At 40.2% G+C, this 25,093-nt stretch overlaps 1 protein-coding gene across 5 annotated transcripts; it reads left to right on the top strand.

Annotated features, from left to right (window-relative positions):
- The first annotated feature begins 20 nt into the window (after window positions 1-20).
- CCDC34 (coiled-coil domain containing 34) lies at window positions 21-24,144 on the top strand. 5 transcript variants are annotated; one of them, XM_035117715.2, is made up of 7 exons: window positions 21-230; window positions 494-723; window positions 4,932-5,061; window positions 5,626-5,742; window positions 12,278-12,436; window positions 13,888-14,029; window positions 16,535-19,326. In XM_035117715.2, exons 2-7 carry the CDS (start codon window positions 509-511, stop codon window positions 16,741-16,743), a joined length of 972 nt encoding a protein of 323 aa, XP_034973606.1. In that variant the 5' UTR covers window positions 21-230; window positions 494-508; the 3' UTR covers window positions 16,744-19,326. The 5 variants fall into 5 exon arrangements, with proteins under 5 accessions (XP_034973606.1, XP_034973593.1, XP_034973583.1 ...); XM_035117702.2 differs by lacking the exon at window positions 21-230 and adding an exon at window positions 19,770-24,144 and having other exon boundaries at window positions 316-723; window positions 16,535-16,625; XM_035117692.2 differs by lacking the exon at window positions 21-230 and having other exon boundaries at window positions 316-723; window positions 5,626-5,733.
- The last annotated feature ends 949 nt before the right edge of the window (window positions 24,145-25,093 follow it).

The following is a 25,093-nucleotide window of genomic DNA, read 5'->3' as shown; positions in this document are numbered from 1 at the left end:
GGGAAAGCGAAAGGGGAAGAGGAAACGCGGGAGGAGTAGCCGGGTTCGACTCCCCTCTCTCTCTGAGGACAACAGAGCGCCGAAAAAGGCCCTCAAGGCGGGCAAGCAGGCCGCCGGCGTCGCCGTTGCCATGGCGCCCGTTGCGCGTAGTGATTTTGGCGGCGCGGGCCGCGCCGCGGGGACCGCTGGGAGCAGAGCAGGCGCTGCGAGTTTCAAAGCGGCGGCCTCAGGTAGAACGGCCGCTCTCCCTGCGTCGCTGTCCTTGGGGCGGTTGGGGAGGGAGCGCAGCGGCGGCGGCGGCGGCGCCTTGGGGGAGCCGCGGGTGCGGCCAAAGGCCGGGGGGCCTCGGAGGGATGAAGGGCGGGCCGAGCAAGGCCTAGTAGTTGGTCCCTGAGGCGGTGGGAACAAAGAGGTTGAGTCCGGACCTCCCTCAGGTGCGGAAGGCGGTCTATGAGAAATGCCCGCCGCTCATTCTCACGTTCCTTCCTTGCAGGTCCGTGTCAGCGCTATGCCCACCTCCGTGCCCCCAAGTAGAAGGCGGGGAGCAGCCTATTCCACCCCACCCTCCCCTGCTAGCTCCGACGACGAGGGGGCCGGCAAGTCTTCCTCTTTCTCCCTGATCTCTCCGAGTTTCCACCGAGGTTTCCACCTCGTGAGGCAGGAGGAAGAGACAACATCAGCTAGCAGGGGGTCAGGCATCCCTCAAAGGATTAAACAACATAGGTAACGTGTCGCCCACCGTGATGCAGCTCTTAGGCCCTGCTCAAGTGGCCTTGGATTATTCTTGTTGCTCAATATGTTTACATACAGTAGCCCTGCAACTTACACGCGTTTCGCTTGTGTTTCAGCTGTAGGCGCTTGAGGAACAAAATAGAAAGGGGGCGGCTGCCGGGGAAAATTTGGCAGTCCCACCTGCTATTGCACCCAATGCGTTTTGACTATATTGATTTTCGCTTTATGCACTATTGTTAAAACATAACCCCCGCGTAAGGCACGGGTCTGCTGCTGTTGTTGTTTAGTCGTGTCCAACTCTTTGTGACCCCAATGGCCAGAGCACACCAGGCACTCCTGTCTTCCATTGTCTCCCGCAGTTTGGTCAAACTCATGTTAGTAGCTTCGAGAACACTGTCCAACCATCTCGTACTCTGTCGTCCCCTTCTCCTTGGGCCCTCCATCTTTCCCAGCATCAGGGTCTTTTCCAGGGAGTCTTCTCATCTCATGAGGTGGCCAAAGTATTGGAGCCTCAGCTTCAGGATCTGTCCTTCCAGTGAGCACTCGGGGCTGATTTCCTTAAGAATGGATAGTTTTGATCTTCTTGCAGTCCATGGGACTCTCAAGAGTCTCCTTGGGGTCTGCTGTACTTATTGCTTAATACCGAAGACAGTCCCTGTGTGTTTACTAAACAGCAAATGCAATCTGTGCAGCAATGAAACTGAGATACTACAATATAATACATATTTACATAGATGTTGCATACTACATTCTACATAAAAATACATTATGTATATGATAGTTGTGCTTGAAATTGTTGTATTAGTGTTAGCACATACTTCCCTGGTTGTTATAACAATAAGGAAAGCAGCCTGAAACAGATGTAGACTGTGAGAAAGCATGTGTGAGTAGAAGTAGATTTGGATTGCTGAGACTTAAATTCAAGCCCATGCTTCTTCCTGTTCTTATGGACCTCTCCTAAAATTTGAGAGGTGCCTATTACTTTAAAATTATAAGAAGCAGTAACTGAAAAAGGATTCAGTCTTCTGAGTAAGGAATATGCACCAGTTTTGATGCATTCATGCCCTTCACATTTGACAAGTGGTGTATTTGTTTAATACTTGAGCATTCATAACCAGGTGCAAATGTAAAGTTCACTTGAATTTAGGCAAGTTGTAATCTCTCATCCTAATCAACTTCAGGAGGCTGTTATGAGCATAACTAGTCAAGAATTGTAGAACAGCAAAGAAAATACTGTCACAGATAAATGCATATACCGGTAAATTAAACGTGGATAGTTTTGTTCAGTATGCTTTTGGTTATATCCCTGTTTGTGCTCTTATTAAGCCACAGAAAGCCTGAGTATTAAAATAATAGAAAGCAACAAGACCTCCCTTCAAGGCTGGCATGAAGACATAGTGAACCTGGCATCTATTTTAATTTATTTTCCAACATTTATGTACCACTTGATTGTAATGAAACTTGAGATGACAAAAACAATAAAAGTATCAGTAAAAATAAGTATTTAAAATATTCAAAGGATGATTAAAATCAGCAATAAGATAAAACCAGATTAAAACACCTAGCTAGTATGTCACCTGCAATTAGTAATATTTAGTATTTTTTTCTCCTATTCTTCCCTGTAGGAAATATTGCTAAAGATATCTTTGAGTGTTCCTGGTCTAAGTTCCATTCCATATTAACACCATACGCCTAAGCACATTTGCTCAGAAGTAATCTCAGGGAAAGATGGACTAAGACAGGGGCCAGCAACCTTTTTCAGCCGTGGGCCGGTCCACCATCCCTCAGATCATGTGGTGGGCTGGACTATATTTTGGAAAAAAAATGAACAAATTTCTATGCCCCACAAATAACCCAGAGATGCATTTTAAATAAAAGCACACATTCTACTCATGTAAAAACATGCTGGTTCCCGGACCGTCCGCGGGCCGGATTGAGAAGCCGATTGGCCCGCATACAGCCCACGGGCCTTAGGTTGCCTACCCCTGGACTAAGATCTTTTAAAATTTAAAAATGCTATGAGACACCAGTGCCTCATTTTTTTCTACTTAAAAGCTAAGCTAAGATAGTAAATATTTCTTTTAACTCTTCTAGTATATTGGTATTAGAAAGTGTCAAAATGAATCTTTGTCCGGGTATTAGTGAGAGTATTCTATTTTCTATGGCAGGTTTATAGCAGAAGTAATAGCTTTGATCTTCAACACAGAATAGCTTTGATCTTCAACATGTTTCTCATACTTTTGAAATATTGGTTCAGTGTACAGTGCATATTAAATGGGTAATACAATATGCTGCTGATTTGTATACTCATTAAGTAGTTTGTCTAGTTGACTAATTATTAAATAAATTAAGATTTGAAAAATAAATTCATAAATTGTGGCTCTTTTAGAAAACACAGGAATATGAATACACTGCCTATTTAAAAAAGAGCCCAGTGACTTTCAGTAACATTTTTATGTCGAAACCTTGCCAAGCAATAATGCATTATGTAGACATGGCCTATCTTGCTATGTCATAAAGCCCCCAGTTAGTACGTTATAGCTCAGATAATCCTGAGTATTTTGTGTGTGTGTCACATAAAACTGAATTTAGTTATTTAAGAAATATATTCATAAATTTCAAGTCTATTTATATGTGAGATTATACCATAAATGTAATTATTTCATGATATCTGATTCCCACCTATCCCAAGGTCTTAATGGTTAATTATCTGGTTTAGTGAACAGGTTGCAGTCCTGAAATGCATTTTTTGTGTGCTGCTTTTGATAGTCTTCTATCACTGTGCCTACCAGTGTCAAATAGCTTCTTAGGTTCAAGCTACACCTTAACAACTATGCAAGTCAATTTCAGTCTCTTTGTATAAGTGAAACGAGGCTCTGTGATTACAAGTTTCAATAAAGGAATATATTTCCCTTCTTACTGCTCAAGTTGTTCTCTAGCTGCTTTTCTCCCCTTGGGGAGAGGATTTTAAACACAGCAGAGAGGATTAAGCAGTGTCTTTCTTTCCACCTTCCCATTTTGCTCCTCCCCAGCCTCTAATTGTTGCCTTTAATATAAAAGTCAAGACACTGCTTAAACCTAGTTGCATTTCCATACTGTATTTTACTTTGGTTTTATGGTTTTATTTTGTACTTTAATATTATTGTATGCCATTTACAGAGCTTTGTTATTGTGCATCATAAACATGCTTTTAACTAAGAATAATATTGATATAGTTAAAATAATGTTAAACTGTACACTCTAGGTGCTGCCCTTGACAATGGTTTGGAAACTGTAGTTAGTACAAGTTCGGAATGTTGTATTTAGATTATTAACTGAGTCTTTGTGTTATGATACTTGTAGGCAAGTATTAATCAGGTATTGTTTACTGGTCCATATCTGGGCCCAGTTTTTGGTACTCGTCTTAACTTTTGAAGCTCTTCACAACTTAGGATCAGACTGATTGAAAACTATATTGTCTCCATGTGGGACTGTTTACTTCTTCAGTAGATGGTATTTTGTCAGTGTCCAGCTGCCTGAGGCATGGTGATGTATGGCTATCAGGAGATTGTCTTCTTTGTAGTGGGTCCATAATCTAATGGTCTCCTCAAAGAAGCTCACCTAGTGCCTGCTTCTTTGTCATTTCAGCATGAGGCCAAAGTCCTTTTATTTTTCTAAATCTTCTAGTCAAAACCATAGTCCTTCTGATGTCTTATACTTGGCTTTTAATATATTGCTACCTTTTAATTCTACTGTTTTTCCATTGTTGGAATACAGTGGTACCTCTGGTTGCAGACAGGATCTCTTCCAGAGGTCCAGCCGGATCCCGAGGTTTTCGCAACCGGAGGACCACTTATGCGCATACGAGTGCGGCAAAACCCGGTAAAATACTTCTGGGTTTGCCGCTTTCGCAACCTGAAGTTTAGTTACCTGAGGGTAACATAAGCCAAGGTGCTACTGTAGTTTGTAGGTTAACTGTTTTTGTGTTTTTAAATATAAACTGTCAGGCATTTTTATTGAAGGACGCTATAAAAATATCTTAAATACTATACTTTGGTCCTTGTACTTCAATGAATTTTAAAAATAGTTTGTCAGTTTTTGGAATTGCTTCCAAGCATACAAAAGAGGAAGATGTACATAATAATACATCTTTATAATAACATTAGCTAGAAAATGGCATTGCCATAAAACTGTCTAATTTTGTACCTGTCACTTCACAGTGCAGAACATTTTAAAGATACAAAAAGGAAAAATCGGCCAGTTGTGGAAGAAAATCTCTCGCCATGGGAAGAGTGGTTCCTTTCCAAAGAGAAAGAGCTGCGTGCTCGACAACAAGAACAAGCTATAAGGGTGAATACAGTACTTAATATAATTTTATTTACATTTGACAGCAGATTGCCAGGCACCAAAATGTACATTTCCCCTATTATTTTTGAAAAACAGATTTGGATGATTTATATTGCTCAATATATTGCTAACTGAAGCCATTCACTGGGTGTCGCCACTGTCACATGCTGACAGCTTCTAGGAGCCACAGCTGAGAACTGATTGCGGGGTGGGGTCCAATGATGGACAAACTACTCAGAAAAAGCACAACATGTCCCCCATCAGAAATACCGCTGTTAAAGACGACTTCGGCCCTTTATACATTAAAAAGTGTCTCCACCCCCATTGTTCCCCCTGTGGAATCCCCTGCCATCAGATGTCAAGGAAATAAACAACTATCTGACTTTTACAAGACACCTGAAGGCAGCCCTGTATGGAGAAGGGCTGTTTGATGTTTTACTGTGCTTGATGTTTTAATTTATTGGAAGCTACCCAGTCAGATGGGCGGAATAATAATAATAGTACCGTAATAGTAGTAGTAGTAATAATAATAATAATAATAATAATAATGTGTTGTTGCTGTTATAGGAGGTGAATAAGGAAAAGGAGAAAAGGAGGGAAAAACAGGAACGTGAAAGGAAAAAAATGCTGGCTGAAGAGAAACACAAAGAGTGGGTCCAGAAAAAAAATGAAGAGGTGAAAAGGGTGAAGAATTCCATAGGTTTTTTCTTAAGTAATGTATTACATTTTTCACATGGCCAGTTATTTCCTTTTTATGTGTACTTGGCCTGGTCTAGGAATAACATCAATTACCAAGCTATCATAAACAGTGTTGGATTTCATGCTAATACAGTTATTTTTTTCCACATTTTTTTCCACATTTTTTTCATAGTTCAGCAGGAATGATTCACTTACTTAGTCTCCAGGGGTCTGTGCTTAAAGTTTGATACCTATAATGTCAGTGGCAGTAAATAATACGAGTTTATTAAATGGCAGAATATCTGAGCAATCCTATAAATGCTTATTCAAAAGAAAGTTCCATTAAATGGCACTAATTCCCAAGACTGGGTTGAGGACAGTAGCCTTAGTTTTCTTCTAGCCTAGTTTTCTTCTTTTTAATATCAGTAGGCACATGAGTCCTATTCCATTCTGTCCACTTTCAGCATGGAAGCAGACTTAAGTCTACTCCATCCTCTTTCTATACAGAAAACAAAACTACTCATAGGATGGTCCAGGGGCTACCTCTGAGTCTGTTTTCAATTTTAAAGGTAATTCCAAGTAGGGAAACCATTATTTATACAGTCTCCCTGAGAGTGATGGCATGCCATAAATTGTGATGACTCCCAGTTTTGCCATTTGCAGTGCGCAACAGCAAGAGAGGATGCTCATGTTCCAGATGCTGTTCAGGTGGCTGGAATTACCATTAAAAAATGAAAATAGGCTCGGAAGCAGCCCTCAGACCCATCTTGTTGTGGAACCTGTAGTAATGTTGATTCCAAAGTGGACTCCAAATCCAGTCTGCTTATTGGTCCAGGTGGTTCACATCAGGTGAGTCTGCTTCAAAACCAGTTTGTCGGTTCCACTCCATACCTCCTTTTGAATAATGAAAAGTTATATTAGACTGGTATTGTGTCTGGTTGAGATTCAGAGTAGTCTTACTGTAGATATTCAAAACAGATTAAAAGCATACTGGTTTTGAGAATATGTATGCTAATACTAAATAGACATATTTTATGTGGATGGGCTCACCAGGTCACAAACCTTATTTTAGTGCATACGTGATTCTATAGATATGCAGAGCTAAAGGAACATTTGTCCTTTCAGTCCTCCACTTCCTCACCGTATGCAAGAACACAAAAAAATTGGCACAAAATTATTTTAAAAGATTATACGCTTGCCCTTTGAAGCAAAGTGTGGTAGTTTGAGACTAGAATCAGTTAGACTGACCAGGTGAAAAATGTTAACTCTTACAGGGTAAAGTCCCCTGTTGCAATGTAAAAAATTAGTTCAGTTTGAAAGTAGTTGAGCTTAGGTTAATATACTCTTTGCATGTTGTATTTTATCTCGGTGGCTAGGCTTTTCAGGCAACATTGTGTGGAAATGTGGGATATACATTTAAATAATAAATCAGTAATAATACCTACAGCAGCACAAGTATAGAAATGTTTGTAAAGAAGCACCTTATGAATAGGTGCACCAATTTAATTGCTTCCTAAGTGCTGTGGGTTAAACCACAGAGCCTAGGGCTTGCCAATCAGAAGGTTAGTGGTTCAAATCCCCGTGACAGGGTGAGCTCCCGTTGCTCGGTCCCAGCTCCTACCAACCTAGCAGTTCGAAAGCATGTCAAAGTGCAAGTAGATAAATAGGTACCGCTACAGCGGGAAGGTAAACGGCATTTCCATGTGCTGCTCTGGTTCGCCAGAAGCGGCTTAGTCATGCTGGCCACATGACCTGGAAGCTGTACACCGGCTCCCTCGGCCAATAACATGAGAGGCACAACCCCAGAGTCGGTCGCGACTGGACCTAATGGTCAGGGGTACCTTTGCCTTTACCTAAGCTGCCATCACCAGCTCACAGAGGAGGTTGACAGTGACGTGGAAAGTAACCACTGCTTCTTTAGGGTTGCATGTGGTACTCCTTTACAATGATTCACTAATGGCATGTGATTGGATCACTGCTACAGCAGATCCCAGCAGATCTGCATACTAGTTGCTGGAAACCACAGGAGGTTGCTCTTGTGCTCCAGTCCTGCTTGTGGGCTTCACATTGGCATCTGGTTGGCCACTTTGAGAACAGGATACTGCACTAGATATTTTTTGCCACAAACTCTTCATATGTTCTTACATGTACTTACTAGCATCATAGAACAGTGACATCTGTTTAAACCATAGTAGTATAAACACTTCAAGCCCTGATTTAATTATTGTCAAGTTGGAGAAGCTGATACTAGCAGACGAGGTGTACAGTGCGTGTTCAAACAGGGAAGGACAGCTGAATGAATTAGAATTTCCTCATGACATAGAATGACATCTGAATAAATGCCAAGCAAAATGGTTAGCAGGATTATAGAAAAGGGATAATGACAAGGTATTTGGTTTATGCATTGCTTCAAATCACATTAGAGGGTGGAGTAAGTTTTGTAAAGGTTTTTCTTAAGAGAAGAATCTTAATATGGTCTGCTCAGTCTTGAATATCTTGGGCCCAAACTACTTTCATTTATAATATAACCCACCTCTCTGAGAACTCGGAGTAGTGTACATGGTGTCATTCCTCTCCAGCATTTAAAACAGTAATGTGTAAGTCAATGGAATCATTACTGTTTATTAATCTGATCTTTTTATTATTTTCCTTATTTATTAAATTTCTATACCACCCTTCATCCAAGGATCACAGGGTGTTTACAATATAAAAATACATACAATAATAACAAACAAAAACAATAAATGACCCACCCACCCTTTTTAAAAAAAGCCATAGATTGTTTAATTAGCCAAAGGCCTGGGAAAAGAGAACTGTTTTTAAAACATGAGATTGGTAAATTATGAATTCAAGTACAATTCTAATATTATCTCTCAACTGCATATTTGGACACAAAGCCATGTTTCAGTCTTATACATTTAACTATTTCATATGAACATATTATAAACATTATCAGCACAGTGCTGGGTATTGGAGTAATTAATAGAAACAGAATGGGGATCCCCAAATTACACATATACTTCTGTGTGTGGACATGTGCTAATTGTTAAAACAAACACACACAAATAAACATAAGAACATAAAAACCCTACTGGATAAACCAAAGATCCATCCAGACCAACATTCTGCTTTCCACAGCAGCCAACCCAATTTCTCCAGAAAGCCCACAAGCAGACCAAAGTTAAGGATTTCTTTAAAAAGATATATTTGTGTGTCATTCTTTTAGATAATACCTATTTGGAAGGCAAGCTGTTGCATTCTGTACCACCTGGAATCATTAATTTTTAAATTTATTTTAATACCGGTAATTTTTATACCACACTTCAGTTCAGAATTTCCAGGGCAGTTTAAAATAAGTGAGCTCTAAAATACAAGGACTCTTAGGTCTTTAACTGGCGCCAGAAACTCATTTCTATGATTCCAGGTCTTTGGGTGGTCATTTCTAGTATTAGGTTTTGTTTTACTGATATTTTATTTTGATAGTTCTTGTGTATTTGGTTTTATGCCTTGTGATTGTACCCCATTTCATGATTCATTCATTTTTTGTAATGAAAAGCTGGTTACTAATATTTTAAATTAGGGGGAGGGTAGATATATCAGAAGGTAAAAACACGGAGCCTTGTATTGTCTTTGCTTGGATTCTAAAATACATTAGTGTAGGTATCAAGTGAGCCTGCCTGTGGAGACAGGTTTCACAAGCAAGATACCACAGCCCCAAAGATCCTCTTTTTCTGCAGTCACCCATGTCACTTTAGATGGTGGAGCATTTCAAAGGAGGGACTCCAAGGAAGATATTTCTATCAGAGAAGACAGTTCCCTCAAGTATCCAAGTCCCAAGTGATAGTGGACCCAGCCCACTAATTAATTCTTACTTATATGGATGCTATTCCATGCATTTTCATTTACTAGAATCAGTAGCTCATTCATAATAATAATAATAATAATAATAATAATAATAATTTATTATTTATACCCCACCCATCTGGCTGGGTTTCCCCAGCCACTATGGGCGGCTTCCAACAAAATATTAAAATACAATTGTCCGTCAAACATTAAAAGCTTCCCTAAACAGGGCTGCCTTCGGGTGTCTTCTAAAAGTCTGGTAGTTGTTTTTCTCTTTGACATCTGGTGGGAGGGCATTCCACAGCATGGGTGCCACTACTGAGAAGGCCCTCTGCCTGGTTCCCTGTAACTTCGCTTCTCGCAGCGAAGGAACCGCCAGAAGGCCCTTGGCGCTGGACCTCAGTGTCCGGGCAGAATGATGGGGATGGAGACACTCCTTCAAGTATACTGGACTGGGCTGTTTAGGGCTTTAAAGGTCAGCACCAACACTTTGAATTGTGCCCGGAAATGTACTGGGAGCCAATGTAGGTCTTTCAAGACCAGTGTTATGTGGTCTTGGTGGCCGCTCCCAGTCACCAGTCTAGCTTCCGCATTCTGGATTAGTTGTAGTTTCCAGGTCACCTTCAAAGGTAGTCCCACATGAAGAATATAAAGCAGGGTAAGACTTTACCTTTTTATTGCGTTGCTGGATGAGAATTTTAGATATTTTGTATTATACTTTTTTTTACATCTTATGGTTTTTAATTGTTTATGTTGCTTTAAACTTCTTTTTTGCACAAAGTGACTAACAAATGTAATAAAGGAGGAAGAGAATTATTGTGGTGCTGATGGAGGTGGTGATTATGATGGATTAGGGCAAAGGCCCATCTAATCCAGCATTATATTGTCACAACCATCAACCTGATGCCTACTGGAGACCCACAGGAGTACAGCAACCCCATCCAGTCACTGGTAGTCTGTGGCATTTTGCCTCTGAAACCAGAATTAAGATAGCCATCATGGCTAGTAGCTGTTGATAGCCTTATCCCCTATAAATGTGCTTAATCCTCTTTTTGAGTTAGTAACCATTGCTGCATCCTGTGCCAATGAATTCTGTGCTATAAATGGTTTAAAATAGGGTCATCAGCTTGTGCTTGTCTCTTGGAGTGTTCTTGTTCAGGTAAATTGTGACCACAAGTATACTGCATAGGCTGTGCCTTCCAGTTGTGCCCCCCTCACAACCTAATGGGCAGCAGGGATAGTCTGGTATATGGATGCATTGCTGCTGTTTGCAAGTGTCACTGTTTGCAGTAATGAATGTTTGTAAAGAGTAGAAGGTATTGTAGAGGTATTGTGTCATCCCTATATTCCTTTTACCGTAGGTTTTTGATTGAAATAAAGTTGAAATGGGTTATGCCTGCAAGCTTCATTTGTTTGTATTATCTCTAATAATGTTCTTGGGTGGGGTAGTGGAAACTGAAGTCTTTCATCCTAAGAATAACTGCTATTTTTAGAATTAATTTGACAGAACTCTGTGATTGTCAATGGATTAAAGGGTATATAAACTCACCAGTAATTTAAAGAATAGATCGTATCACTAATGAAGGCAAGATCAAAGCATTTTTTTCTGAGAAGCAGACTGAAACACATATGTATTTTGAAGTGTAGACATGACAAATATGTGGCTTTCTAGCTCTTTTTATCAGGACCAAAACTCACTGAGGTAATGGACTGTCTATGCAAGATGTTTTTTTCTCTTAACTATTAAAATGTGGAACAAATAAAACTTTAAACAACATATAATATGATATTAATCATAGAAATAAATAGGCAGAATTGAACCAGGGTCTTCATGCCAGTCACTCTGAAACAAGCCTGAGCAGTGGGAAGAACTTGATTTAGGGCCTGACACACCCTTTTATGTTCCAGCCTGTGTTCTGGGTTCCCCTTGGCTAATCTGGGCATAAGGCCCTTTTCCAAGAAAATGTGAAGCCAAGCAATCTAGGCGGTCTCTTTCATGAAGCACGAGTACATTGACAAATGCTTATTTCACAAACCAGTTTATTAATTAACAGGGAACATAAATACAGCATAAAAAAATTACTTACACTTTTATTGAAGATTGTCAAAGGCAGCTAGAGCTTTCCATTATTTAACTGGTCCTTTTGTTTATAGTGTCCAGAGGTTGCTGCATGGAGTTATCTGTAGCTGTCTGTGCTTGGCCTAGCTGCAGGTAACACATCTCTTCATCTGGATAACCATCTACAAACTGGTCATATCTCTTTCACTGTAAAAAACAAAAACAAAAAAACCCACAGAAAACAACAACACAAACACAAAGAAACCACCAACTTGAGTAATCACATCAAGACTTTCATACCACCTGTGCAACATTCATATGACTCAGTAGTGTCAGTACAATGGGAAAGCACAGTGTTTCCAGATACCAGGGGCTATTCACATTTGAGCTGAATGCGGCAAGAAGAATTACAGAAGACACAAAAGTGCTGCACCTATCTGGACCAGTGAATACATCAATCAATTACCTTTATCTGGGTTTTACCACTTCAGTAGGTCAGGATGCCCATAAATACTTATCATACAAGAAAAAAATTGCAAATAGAGAACAAGGATATGAGGGAGAAGGGTTCTAGTCTAGTCATCTTTTTGTAGGAGTTGTTATTACTGCTGTCTCTTAAATATTTTCCCTTATCTATAGGAAAAACGGGAAAGGGAGCTTAAGCTCAGCAAAGAGATGGCAGAAAAAGCAGCCAAAGAACTTGAGAGAGCACAATCAAAGGAAAAGTCACAAGAGATGTATCAAGAATGGCTAAAGAAAAAGAAAATGGAAGATGGTCAGAAGAAGAAGGAAGAGAAGGTATCTTTTATCCCAGTTTTTCATTTGAAGAGATGCTGACCTGGTTTTGGTTGCTTTTAGAGGTGTAACCCACACATCGTTCTCATCTGGAATGAGTTCCTGTTTTGAGGATTTTTGTCTTATCTACTATGCAGCTTGGCTTACTTGATGAATTTATCTGTATAGCTTTGTTGAGTAAGTTAGTCTTGGAATCATGAAGAAATTTTTGGCATACTGCATGTGCAATATTGTAATTTAGATGTCTTTCAGAGGAATTAATGGGTGATGAAGATGTATGCTAATGTGAGGAGTAATCAGTTTTTGTTTCAGAAAAGGGGCTGGGGTACAATGAAGCTTGTGAATGTTGCAATCTTATCCAAGTTTATTAAATGCACACTTCATTTTCTAGCTCCCCTTCATGGTATAACTTTTATTAGCAGCTACATAAGAGTCACAAGATTTCTAAAAGAATTGTGTTTTTGTTCAACTGGCACCAAACAGTTGTTTGTAGATTTTGCAGATATACAGATATACCATTCTCTTAAAGTTGTATTTTTAAACCAACAACATATCTTGTTGGACTGATGTTGTGATGTTGTGAAACATGTTACTCCATAACAATAGTAATAACAAAATTCATATAGTGTTTTTTGATTGTTCACAGCCTTCCACACATGTATCATGTCAGTAATCTGGACGCAATGCAAGGGGTTGGTTTTGACCTTTAAGGTCCTTCATGGCTTGGGACCAAGCTAGCTGAAGGACTGTCCTTTTCCTCATATACCTACCTGGACCCTGAGATCTTCAAACATCCTTCTCCAAGTGCGCCCACTGAGTGAGGTGTGGCAGGTGGCTATGGGAGAGGGGACCTACTTGGTGGTAGCACCCTAGATGTGGGATGTTCTACCCAGAGAGGCTTACCTGGCACCTGGTTTATTCTCATTTTGGCACCAGGTGAAAATCTTTTTATTTTTATTTTCCCAAGCCTTTTAATCTCTTTTGGCATTAAGGTGTTTTAACTCTACAACTCATTTCTTTAAGCTGTATTTATATTTCTATCTTATTATTGAATTTTAAGTTGATTTCTTTCTCAATTTATGCCTTCCCGAGATCTTGGTTATAGGGTGTCCTCTAAATACTGTAAATAAACTGTTCTTTAAGGTAGGTCAGTAACATCTCCATATTACAAATTGTTTGTAGGACTTAAATAAATCATGAAAACATACATGAAACTTTTGAAACACCAAATGCATGAACCAGCCAAAATTAGAGACTTTAAAATATTGTTTATGTCAGTGTTGGAATTAGAACATGAGTTTAAATCTTTCAATTTCAAATCAGTAGGACTTACAGGTGCTTAACTATAATTGGATTGTACCGAGAGTAATTGGTTACAGTGGTGAAGTAATATATCTGGAAGAAGACAATTGTATTAAGACAGTTTGGCATTATTGGGTCTTTTCCTTTTGTAGGAGAAAGAAAAACAACGGGAAGCTGAACTACAGGAGAAAAAAGAAAAATCAGAGCAGATGTTCAAAGAATGGCTGCAAAATTCCAAAACTAAGCCCCGCCGAGCATCAGCTGGCTGTGCCTCTGCAGATGGGAAAGATACTGGTTTGTATTTGTACTAGACAGACTAATACAGTCTTCATAAATTGTGTAGTAGGAGCAGTTTTCTGATACTTTTACTATTTATTTTTGAATATTTTGTTTTAAATGTTCATCTGCTAGAATTCCTTAGCCATAGATGTGGATACAGACATGCCACAAACAGTAGATGTTGCCGCACATAAGGAATGTGTATATTTGGTCCCATTCCACACCCCAAATAACTCAAGATTATATCATTGGAAATCATCTACTTTTGAAAGCATTCATTTTGGTCAGTAAAATATACTGGCACATACATTCTTGTTCTTTGCAGTGCCTATTCTTTCATGAATTGCTCTTCTATTCATATATTTATTAAATGTCTATTTTGCCTTTATACTGATTAACATCTTCCAGAGTTGATGGCAGCCTCCTCAATTAGAGAAGACTCCTTGCTGCAGAAGTTTAAGCTAAACTTGTGAGCATCTGGCAGAAGCCATGCAGTGCCTAGGGGAGCAAAAAGCAGTTCCATAGCTTCTTTGCACTCACTTTTCCTCTTCACATGAGTAATGACTGAAGGGGACTAAAGATTATGATTTCTGCCTGCACCTAAAACATTGGGCCTTACCGTCAAACCTTTTAAGGCAAATGTAGCCACCACCTTTGAAACAGACTCATAAGTTTGGACCTCAGCTCATGATAGGCCTATTGAAGGTTTTAGCAAATTGGCCCCACTCTTATATCAGCCCAGAGCTAATTTTTGTGCAGTGTAGAAGTTGTCTTTGGGTAGATATAATCCTGAGTCAAGTAATGCAGGCTTCTGCCCTGTTGAAATATGTTGTCCTGACACCATGTGCATGACTCCAGCCTGCCTACCCACCCTTGATCCTATTTTCAAGAAAACACATCCTGTTACAGCCAGAAAAGCATATTTGTTGTTTCTGGCCTGATTTTTTTTTTCTAGACAGACTTATAATGAATATAAGCATTCTTGTCATTTAAACGGCATTTCTTACATAGTTATTTGCCAAATGTGTTGCACTTATAAAAATGTTAACCTAAACTATTTGCTGGGAGAGGCTGCTGTTCCTTTTGAACACTAAACAGCACACCAGACAAAACCAGTTGCTGTTTTGCCTTGGTTTGATTATAGATGGTGGTGCATACTTATTTCATGCTTTGTGTTGAAACATCATTACAGTACTTGCTGACAGCTGCCATCACTTGTCTAAGTAATATATTAAAAATATTCTTCCCAGTTTTGTTCACAGTAGAGAACATATTCCAGACTTTGTTTTGACCACTCCAATGAAATGTATTTACATTTCTTTCCAGACAAATAAGATTGTTATGGCAAAGGCACCACATTCCTGCTGATAAACAGTGATAAAAATTAAGCAATGATGAAAATAAACTGACCTTTAATATTGGCATTTTGGGTAGCAAATTCAATACTCACACTGGTGAATGGAAGGAAATTGACAGAAGAAGAGTTTTGTGTCTCTTCCTGTGCCCCTGAAATTCTCTGTGGAGAGTTGGAGAATGACATAGATCACTTGGGGAGGGAGGTCACCTAAAATTGGGCAATGCACCTTGCTCAAGCCAAGCTCCACTCGCACGTGATGCCTCCACCTAGTTTTGTGTGACTCCCCCCTGCTCCCACTGGCAGCCTCCTGTGCCTCTTGCCACTCTGTTTACTGTCCAGGGAGTGATGACAGCAAAATTCCCTTCCATGAACTTTCTTAAATTCATGGGATGTCAGGATCAGAGACACTGTTCGTTATACTGCTGAGATCTACAGAGTGGAAGTATATTTGTGTGTTTATTGTTCTGTAAATCGCCCAAGGGATGTGTTAAAGACATCCTTAAAGGCCATTGTAAGGTATCATGAGATCTCAGTTGATCTTTCAGGTGTAGAAAGTTAAATAGGATACATTACAGGCCAGCTGATTCCTTATTTGTTACAGACTATAAAATTGTATATAAAGTATAAGCCCTGAAGGTAAAAATAAATCCTGATTCATTTAATGTAGGACGGGAACTATGCAGACTATAACTTCTGGAAGGATTTGTAGTCTTAGGTAGATGGTACATTTAAAAACCCAATTACTACTTCCAAAGTGCTGGCAACTTCTGAAAGCCGGGGGGGGGGGGGGGATATGGCTTATTTGTTTATAGCTATTTTGCATTTCAATGACACTAATGAAAGAATGAGCCAACTCTGCAGATAGCGTTCTTTCTCACTTTGGGTGGAGGTATCAGGAGACAATGGAACTTTAGACAGCTTCAAGGTCTCCCTGATAAAATGCTGACATCACTCCCTGTGTCTGGTCCTGCTGTGCTTGGAGAACCACTTTCAGTAAAGCAGTAGCAGAGAATGACTAACCCTGCAGTCTTGTCTACTCAGAGGTGAGCCTTTCTTTGTTCAATGGGTTTTGTTCATAGGTAGGTGTATAGGATTGCACCCTAAGAAACAATGTTGTTGCTAATAGTTTAGATTGAAACACTGTGCTTCTTTAAACATTCCAGGCAATCAAGATGGAAATACATATCCAGCTCCAGCCTTTTACAATCCAGTCCCTTGGAAACCAGTTCATGTGCCTCCTCCCAAGGAAGAGAAGTATGTTTCAGTGAAGAAAAATAAGAGCCCTAAATCCAGGCACACATACAGACCTTCAATGCCTTTTCATAAATCCAAAAGCAGTCTTTATTTTGGGTCATTCAGAATCCAGAGATAGTGCAGGGCTCATTATTCTTATTTTAACTTGACCTTATAGTGTAATTTATGATGTATTACTGACAACATTTTGTGAACAACTATCCTTAATTGTAGGCAAATGTTTTTGATTTTCTCGTTAAAATAAGGCACGCAGGAATCAGTGTCATTTTAATGTATTATGTGTAATGCATTGTGAGCCATATTTTAAACAATAAAAAGTCTATTTTCAACCTTTCCCTAATATTCTTCTACTTTAGGTACTGTATTTGCAGATGCAACTTCTAGTGCTCCTGTGCTTAGCATTGAGATTGTTGCTTTAGAAGTTTATAGTAATGTCAGAGTAAGAAGGCACATCTTTTCTAAGAGTGAGATTTTGGATTTAAGCTCATTTGGGCCTGTTAACAGCATTGGGACTATGTGTGCTTTAATCTAACTCTGCTTACGTAACCAGTTTGCAGAGTGTGAAGTCGAGGAACTTTCTGATACCACTTCTGTTAAATGATTTGTGAAATGCTCCGCTTTGCTCTACTATAACCTGCTATGGAATAATCAAACAGTATTTATTTTATGTGGCACTGTTGTAGCTTTCCCGAGTGTACTACATTTTCTGCTCCTCTTGGCTCTTTTCTGGTGAATTTTTAATACCAACTACTTCATTGTGGATTTTTAATAAGTAAATAATGGTTAAAAAAAGGTAAAGGACCCCTGGCAGTTAAGTCTAGTCGCAGACGACTCTGGGGTTGTGGCGCTTTACTGGCCAAGGGATCGGACGTTTGTCCGCAGTTTTTCCGAGTCATGTGGCCAGCATGACTAAGCCGCTTCTGGAGAAAGCAGAGCAGCGCACGGAAACGTTTACCTTCCCACCAGAGCGATACCTGTTTATCTACTTGCACTTTGACGTGTTTTCGAACTGCTAGGTTGGCAGGAGCTGGGACTGAGCAATGGGAGCTCACCCTGTCGCGGGGATTCGAACCGCTGACCTTCTGATCAAGCCCTAGGCTCCGTGGTTTAGACCACAGCGCCACCTGTGTGTGGCTTATTTAACAGTTTTGAATTTGTCTTCCTTAGTGCAGTGTTTTGACAAGCATTTTTTTTTAAAAAAAAAGTACTTTAAATATAAAAGTTCCTTTAAATGTGAGATGATAATCCACCTGTAATGCCTGCTTATGGGATGGGGAGCCTCAGGCCTGGGGGCTAAATATGAGCCTTCTGGCCTGTCTGGTCCTCAGAATCACCCAAGCAACACCCCCCATTAGCCCTGTTTTGCACCATCAAGCACTTTTGCTTGGTAGGAGTGTGTCCTTCAACTCTCAATGCTTCTTGCCTACCTGATTGGAGGATAAAGAGGGATAGGTGGGTGCGAAGAATAGTAGCCTCCTGTACAAGGGTAAAATTCACATTTATTACTCTGTCCACTTTTGCCTCCATCCCATGCACCACTGGCATTTGACTCCCAGAAGGGAATGTAGCCCTTGAGCTGAAAGATTACACACACTTGCCATAACTTTATATCATACATTTCTGCAATTTTGATCCATTCCTCATTTTGATTCATTTGTATTTAATAAAGGGGGGGGAGAGAAAGATGTATTTTCCAGAAAGCAAAGTTTATAAACATCTAAATCTTTTTACCAACTAGTATATTTTTTATGTTTTTGCACTTGCTATTGTAGTACAGTGGTACCTCGCAAGACGAATGCCTCGCGCAACAAAAAACTCACAGGACGAAAGCGTTTTGCAATGTCTTTGGTGACTCGCAAGACGAAGTTTTCTATGGCCGTGCTTCGCAAGACTAATGTTTTCGGCGGTTTTTTCTTTTTGCCGCGGCAAACCGCACTTCGCAAGATGAAATTACCGCAAGACAAAGCAACTCGCAGAATGAATTTCTTTCGTCTTATGAAGCACCACTGTACTTTGTTTTTATGTTGTACATTGCTTGTAAAATTTCCCTAAATGCAAAATTTATAGATATCCAAAAATAGAAAAACTAAACGACTAGAATATTTGTAAAATATAGTCAGAGTAACCATTTTAAAAACAGAGTAAATAATTTCATCCGACTTCACAAAATTACCTCTATTTAAAAAACTAACCAACAATATATTTCATTTATCATTTATTTTCTAAGCAGTCATTTCAAAGGTTCATAAATCAGTTACAATTTGCAGTTATGAATATATAATCTGTACTATAAGCATCAAAATTAATGCTTTAAATTTAAACATGACTTTTTTACATTTATTATTTCATTTCATTGTCTTCTACAGTTCATATAGCTCTGATTCGGCAACCCACCAAATAAGCAGCAAAAGTTCACAAGTTCTAATGCTTGTTTTCCAAGAAAGATGAGTCATAAAGAATTCTTAAATCATAGTCCTGGGTCTACTCCAGTTTGGAGGGAGGCCTAGGCAAAATGCTTTTTCGTAGGCGGCCTCCCCTCTCAGTCGACCCTGGCAAGCTTACCTGGCAATGGGCAGCAGTACATACTTCAAAGTGTGATCATCAATTAGGTCAACCTGACATTTAATGCTTCCAACACTGCTTTCAGGAATTATTGAAAACACTTAACTAGTACTATTTGGGGCACCAGGCCAGAAATCTTTTTTGGGGTGGGCGGCGAGGGGCTGGGGCTGGTAGGGCATTTCAAGAATGGACCCTGATAATGTGCTGGGCCCCTGGCATCTGCCCAAGGATGCTGGGTGCTGACATTCGCTCTGAGCAGGGGTGTGCATTACTTTTCATCCTTTACTCCATTTCACTTTCAAATCACTATTGAACTGATAGTCTTCCACAAATATCTACATAAGGAATACTGTATTTTCAAGATCATGGAGATAGAAGATAACCATTAAACAAGTAGCCGTGTAATCTCTTATTTGTATCATGCCAGTATTCAGAGAAAGGCTTCTGTTTGGGTAGTGTTTGGCTGCCTTTTAGGAATTAGCTTAAATGACTGTTGAAAGCTTATTTTTAGTATGTATATTAAGCAGGGATCATTGCGCTGGTTCTCGTAGCTCATTGTTTACCTGGTCTTTGTAATTGCAGAGTTTCAGTCTCAACCAAAGTTCGCCTGTTTGGGGACAGTGAAGACGTGCATCGGAAATAAGGCTGTTAGTCACTAACTTCTGCTTCCCACACCATAGCATGCATCAAATAAAAAGAAGGCATAGCACAGCATTACAGTGAGTGGTAGCATTGATGGGGTTGTGTAGACATAGGCTACTGTATATAGAGACCTGTTTACATTATTTTTCTGATAAGTAGATTCAGTAAGCACCTGGGTCTTCGCCTCATGTTGCTCACTCCCCATGGCTCATATGCCATGAACAAGTCTCCCCGAGCCAAGGAGACAGCAAAGTAATTGTTTTGTGCGATTAAGTGGTATCACATAATATACCTCCTAAAATATCCATGTACTTGCCTTATGTGGTGATTGTTCTGGACATATTTTCTGCTATGCATAAAGTGGAATTTGCCATTGTCTCTTAAAAGTTCTGTTTAGATCATCCAAAAACTCACAAGAGTGCTGGCATGTGGCAAGCTCTACAATACCCTGAAAAAGGACAGCTTGCATTCAAATGCTGCTATTGGTGTCAAAGGTTCTTTCCTGCAAACCTTTCTTAGTTATATTATCACACTATTTTTGCTGTATATGCCCACAGAATTGTTATTTGGACACCGCCATTGATGATCTCCGGCAGGCTAGGGACAAAGGTGGAAGCTTTTTCCTAGTTCTGCTGGAACTCTCAGCGGCCTTTGATACCATCAACACGACATCCTTCTGGACTGGCTAGAGGGGCTGGGAGCTGGAGTTACTCCTTCCTCCTGGGACTTGTTCAGAAAGTGGTGTTGGGGGATGATTGTTCAGACCCCTGGGCTCTCACTTGTGGGGTGCCTCGGTTCCGTCCTCTTGCCCATGCTTTTAAACATCTATATGAAGCCTCTGGGAGAGATCAGGGGGTTTGGGCTGGGTATGTGCATGATACCCTGACAAGACAAGACAGAAGTACTGTTTTGGGGTGGTGGTGCGGAGGACTTGCTGGTCCTGAATGGGGTAACTGAGCTACTGAAGGACTAGGTGTGCAGCTGTCCATGGAGGCACAGGTCAATTCTGTGTCCAGGGTAGCTGTCTACCAGCTCCATCTGGTATGTAGGCTGAGACCTACCTGCCCACAGAACGTCTCGCCAGAGTGGTGCATGCTCTGGTTATCTCCCGCTTGGACTATTGTGATGCGCTCTACGTGGGGCTACCTTTGAAGGTCACCCGGAAACTACATCTAACCCAGAATGCAGCAGCTAGAATGGTGACTGGGAGTGGCCTCTGAGATCACATAACACCAGTCCTGAAAGACCTACATTGGCTCCCAGTACGTTTCAGAGCAAACTTCAAAGTGTTGGTGCTGACCTTTAAAGCCCTAAATGGCCTCGGCCCAGTATACCTGAAGGAGCGTCTCCACCACCATCGTTCTGCCTCGGACACTGAGGTCCAGCTCCAAGTGCCTTCTGGCAGTTCTCTCACTACGTGATGTGAGGTTACAGGAAACCAGGCAGATGGCCTTCTCGGTGGTGGCACCCGCTCTGTGGAATGCCCTATCAGTTGTCAAGGAAATAAACAACTATCTGACTTTTAGAAGACATCTAAGTCAGCCCTGTTTAGGGAAATTTTTAATGTTTTAATCTGTTGGGAGCCACCCAGCCGGATGGGCGGGGTATAAATATTTATTTATTTATTTATTCCTACTACTACTACTACTACAAAGGGTAAAAAGCCTAGATGTTAACAATAAGTAGGCGGTCACTGGCATCTAGCCACCCTCTCATGCCTTCAGTTGAGTCTACACAGCTTTTCCATAATAATTCAGCTTACAACATATTTAAAACTATAAAAAGAATCAATAGCATATCAAGGATCAAAGCATGGGGGATAAACTTATCAATGACTACTCATCATGACAGATCTCTATATTACCTCCTGTATCAGACGGTTAAGGCTCTGAATACCAGTTGTCGCAAAAACACATTTTTATGTGGCACCTAAAATTCAATAGTGTATGAATTAACAGGCACAATGAGGGAGTTCCACAACAGGGTGTCACCACCATGAAGGCCCTATTTCTGGTAACCTGACAATAACCTAGATGGCATGGCAACCCAGGGCTGGACCTTCAATGAAATTTTACTCTTATCAGCTTAATAGAATGTCCTTGAGTTGTGGTATCATAGGGTTCTGCATTTATTCACACGATGTGTGTGCATGCAAAATGTTAAATGTTATGATGTCATGACATAACTTAAAGTACATGTTATGGAATGGATATGGGTTTAAAAACAGCCTTTTTAAAGAGGTTGTAGCCATATGTTTACATGGCTTATTGAACTGTGAATACAAAACAGGGATTCAAATGTAATTCAACCTACCCTAAAAGAAACTGAAGAAAGTGATGTTTGGAGAAGGTATATGATGTTCTTCTCAAATTACAGGATTATTCAGCGTTGGTGGGTGGGTTGGTGGGTGGGTTGGTTGGTTGGTGAAATGGAGTTTGCTACAATTCAACTGAACAGACAAAAGTTGGGATTCTCCTCAAACATGCAGATGAAGGGATGGAAAGGTTCCATCATACTGGTCTGCAGAATGTTCCTCTAAACTCATCCCTAGCAGCTTAGTTTATTTTATCCAATTAATGTGTGCTTCCCAGGTACATTATTCTTGCACTGAAATACAGCTCAGTTGATGCAAGCACATCCTGAAATTAAATAAGGTGGTCCTCAGATACCACCATCTGAGTTTCCCCGCTCCTTCCAATACTTGTAATGTAGAGAGGTGGAGCAAGGAGCATTTACAGTCTTACTATTTCAATAAGTGTGTTACTTAATTCTGTCTTCTCCCTCAGATTTCCTGGGGAGACAGGTATTCAGTCTTATCTGTAGAATGTGTTGCATCTGGAAAGAGGCCTGTATAAATCTCTAAAAATTGCAGCTTCAGAAAGAAAGAAAGAAAGAAAGAAAGAAAGAAAGAAAGAAAGAAAGAAAGAAAGAAAGAAAGAAAGAAAGAAAGAAAGAAAGAAAGAAAGAAAGAAAGAAAGCTCTTGCACAATCTAATCTGTAGCATCACAAATGCAATTTTGTTCCCTCCTGAATAAAGTTTTAGACAAGATTGGTCATGAGTGTGCATGTTGGCTTCAGTTCAATCAACATAATGGTTTTGCTGAGCAGAGAAGAAGGAAAGTATTGTTTGGCTGGCTTCCAAGAGGATATAAAGCATGAAGAAAAATATTGCTGTTTTGAAGCTTAATTTTAAGGTTGCACACTGAAGAAAGTTTTTATTTGTGTGGCCTTGGTTTAAAAAAGCCTAACCACCACAGTTCAGTACAGAGAAGTATTCATAAAATCTTAGTGTAAAGAAGTTGTGTAGGGATTGTAGGAGCAGCACTTTTGGGATATAGTGATATAGGAAAGTATGTATGTATGTGCTGCTCTAAGATCTTTTGAATGCCTTTACCCAATTTCCTTTTTCCACATACTTAAAATGTTTCTGGTCTTAAACATATGTATCAGAAAAATAGTGAGGTGAGTGAGTGATACAAAGTTTTAGGATAAAAGCAGGAAAGGGAGTATTCAGACATCCTCAGTTTTAGTGTGATGCTCAACTGTCATATACAATACCTTACTCACCTATTACCTTGCTCATCTGAAACTTCTACCACTTGCTGTGCCCTGTCAGATCAGTTTCAGCATGTTCAAGCATTCTGATTCCCACTTTACTTTGGCTTCTAACACTAGACTTTGGGTTTCTAAACTCCAGATGCAGGTGTGGTGCTTTTTAGTCTTGCCTGCTGAGGTTATTTGGCCCAGCTAATGTTGCAATGCAGGCCTCTTATTTTGTGTTCCAGTTTTCCTTGCATTTCATTTGTGAGGGTGGTAGGGCAAGCCCCTCTTCTCCCTGGAACTTCAACTTTAGCCTACCTACCAATTTCTAGAGGCGGAACTTCACCTAATCTTGAATGCCCTCCTGCCACCAGAGAGAAGAAACAGGTAAGTCACTCCCTCCCACTCACACATTGCCTTGAGACCATTCAACTGATCATCTTTAGCACTGTCACCCCACCTTAGTTCATGAGTCATTTTACACATAGATCACCTTCCAATGTGGGGCTTCAGTTACCTAGTAGCATGCATTGTGCCTGTTGCTGAGAATATAGTGTGCAACTTGTAGACCACCCTTAACTGATACAGAGGCAACTGTTATACAAATACGTACATGGGAGGATGTGAGTGTGGTATCCACATGCCCCACCCCAAGGTAGAGACAAAACCAGTGAAGAAGAAGAATCCCCAGCTGTCAGTATCACATAATAGTTTAATTTTTAAAACCTTGGATGTTGGGTGCTTTCATTGTAACTAAAGGCCAAACTAGACACAACATTACGTATATTTAATGTGTCTAGTTGTTTTATCTTCTAAAGAATTGCAGGAGGTAGGAACAGGATGGGGACCATAGGAAGCTGCCTTATACCAAGTCAGGTCATTTGTCCATTAGCCCAGGCATCCCCAAACTGCGGCCCTCCAGATGTTTTGGCCTACAATTCCCATGATCCCTAGCTAACAGGACCAGTGGTCAGGGATGATGGGAATTGTAGTCCAAAACATCTGGAGGGCCGAAGTTTGGGGATGCCTGATCTAGCCCATTCCAGCTGGCAATGACCGAGGTCTTTTCCTATTGTCTCCTATCTCATCCTTTGAACTAGCATGCAAAGCAGATGCTTGTACCATTAAGTTATGCTCCCGTTCATTTGCAGCAATAGAAGTTTCCCTACTGGGCCTAATAGCAGTTTAAGGGCATTCAGTCTTTTTATTTGTATGCTGCTTTTCCACACAAAGAGAAAAATCACACTCAAAGCAGCTTACAGCGAAGAAAATAGGAACGTGTTTCAAAACCAAATTGCAAAAACAATTCCATAATAACATAGCAAAACAACACATCATCAATTATAGTAACATACAAAAAACAACATTATCAAATAGCAAAAATAACAAGGGAGATTTACAGTTTCACCTTGGTCCTAGAAACAACTCGCCCATGATGCTGCTCAGTCTCTTGCAGCAGGTTCTTACAGGGTTTCCAATGGCAGTGGGTGAGGTAGCTGGAAGCACCTCCCCCATCTTTTACAGGGGTATACTTTTCTTTGTGACCAAGAATGGGGGGGGGGAGATTAATTCACCTTCCCACTTGCCATGATCCTTACTGCAATTGCCACTGCAACTTTTTTTTAATGAAGTAAAACTGGACAAGTTAACTGTAACCACACATTAAGCATGTCTGATTTGACCTTGAGCAAGAGTTTATCTGTTCCTTCGCATTTTTGTATGTA

The sequence above is a fragment of the Zootoca vivipara genome, chromosome 1 (assembly GCF_963506605.1).
Source record: "Zootoca vivipara chromosome 1, rZooViv1.1, whole genome shotgun sequence".
NCBI lineage: Eukaryota > Metazoa > Chordata > Lepidosauria > Squamata > Lacertidae > Zootoca > Zootoca vivipara.
This window is presented reverse-complemented; position numbering and strand designations above follow the sequence as displayed.

Bases quoted from the DNA above. Each gene is read 5' to 3' on its own strand.
- CCDC34 (XM_035117684.2), top strand. From the start codon at position 458: ATGCCCGCCGCTCATTCTCACGTTCCTTCCTTGCAGGTCCGTGTCAGC. The intron at 5,062-5,625 runs GTGAATACAGTA...TTGCTGTTATAG, and splicing joins AACAAGAACAAGCTATAAGG to GAGGTGAATAAGGAAAAGGA. The intron at 14,030-16,534 runs GTTTGTATTTGT...TAAACATTCCAG, and splicing joins TGCAGATGGGAAAGATACTG to GCAATCAAGATGGAAATACA.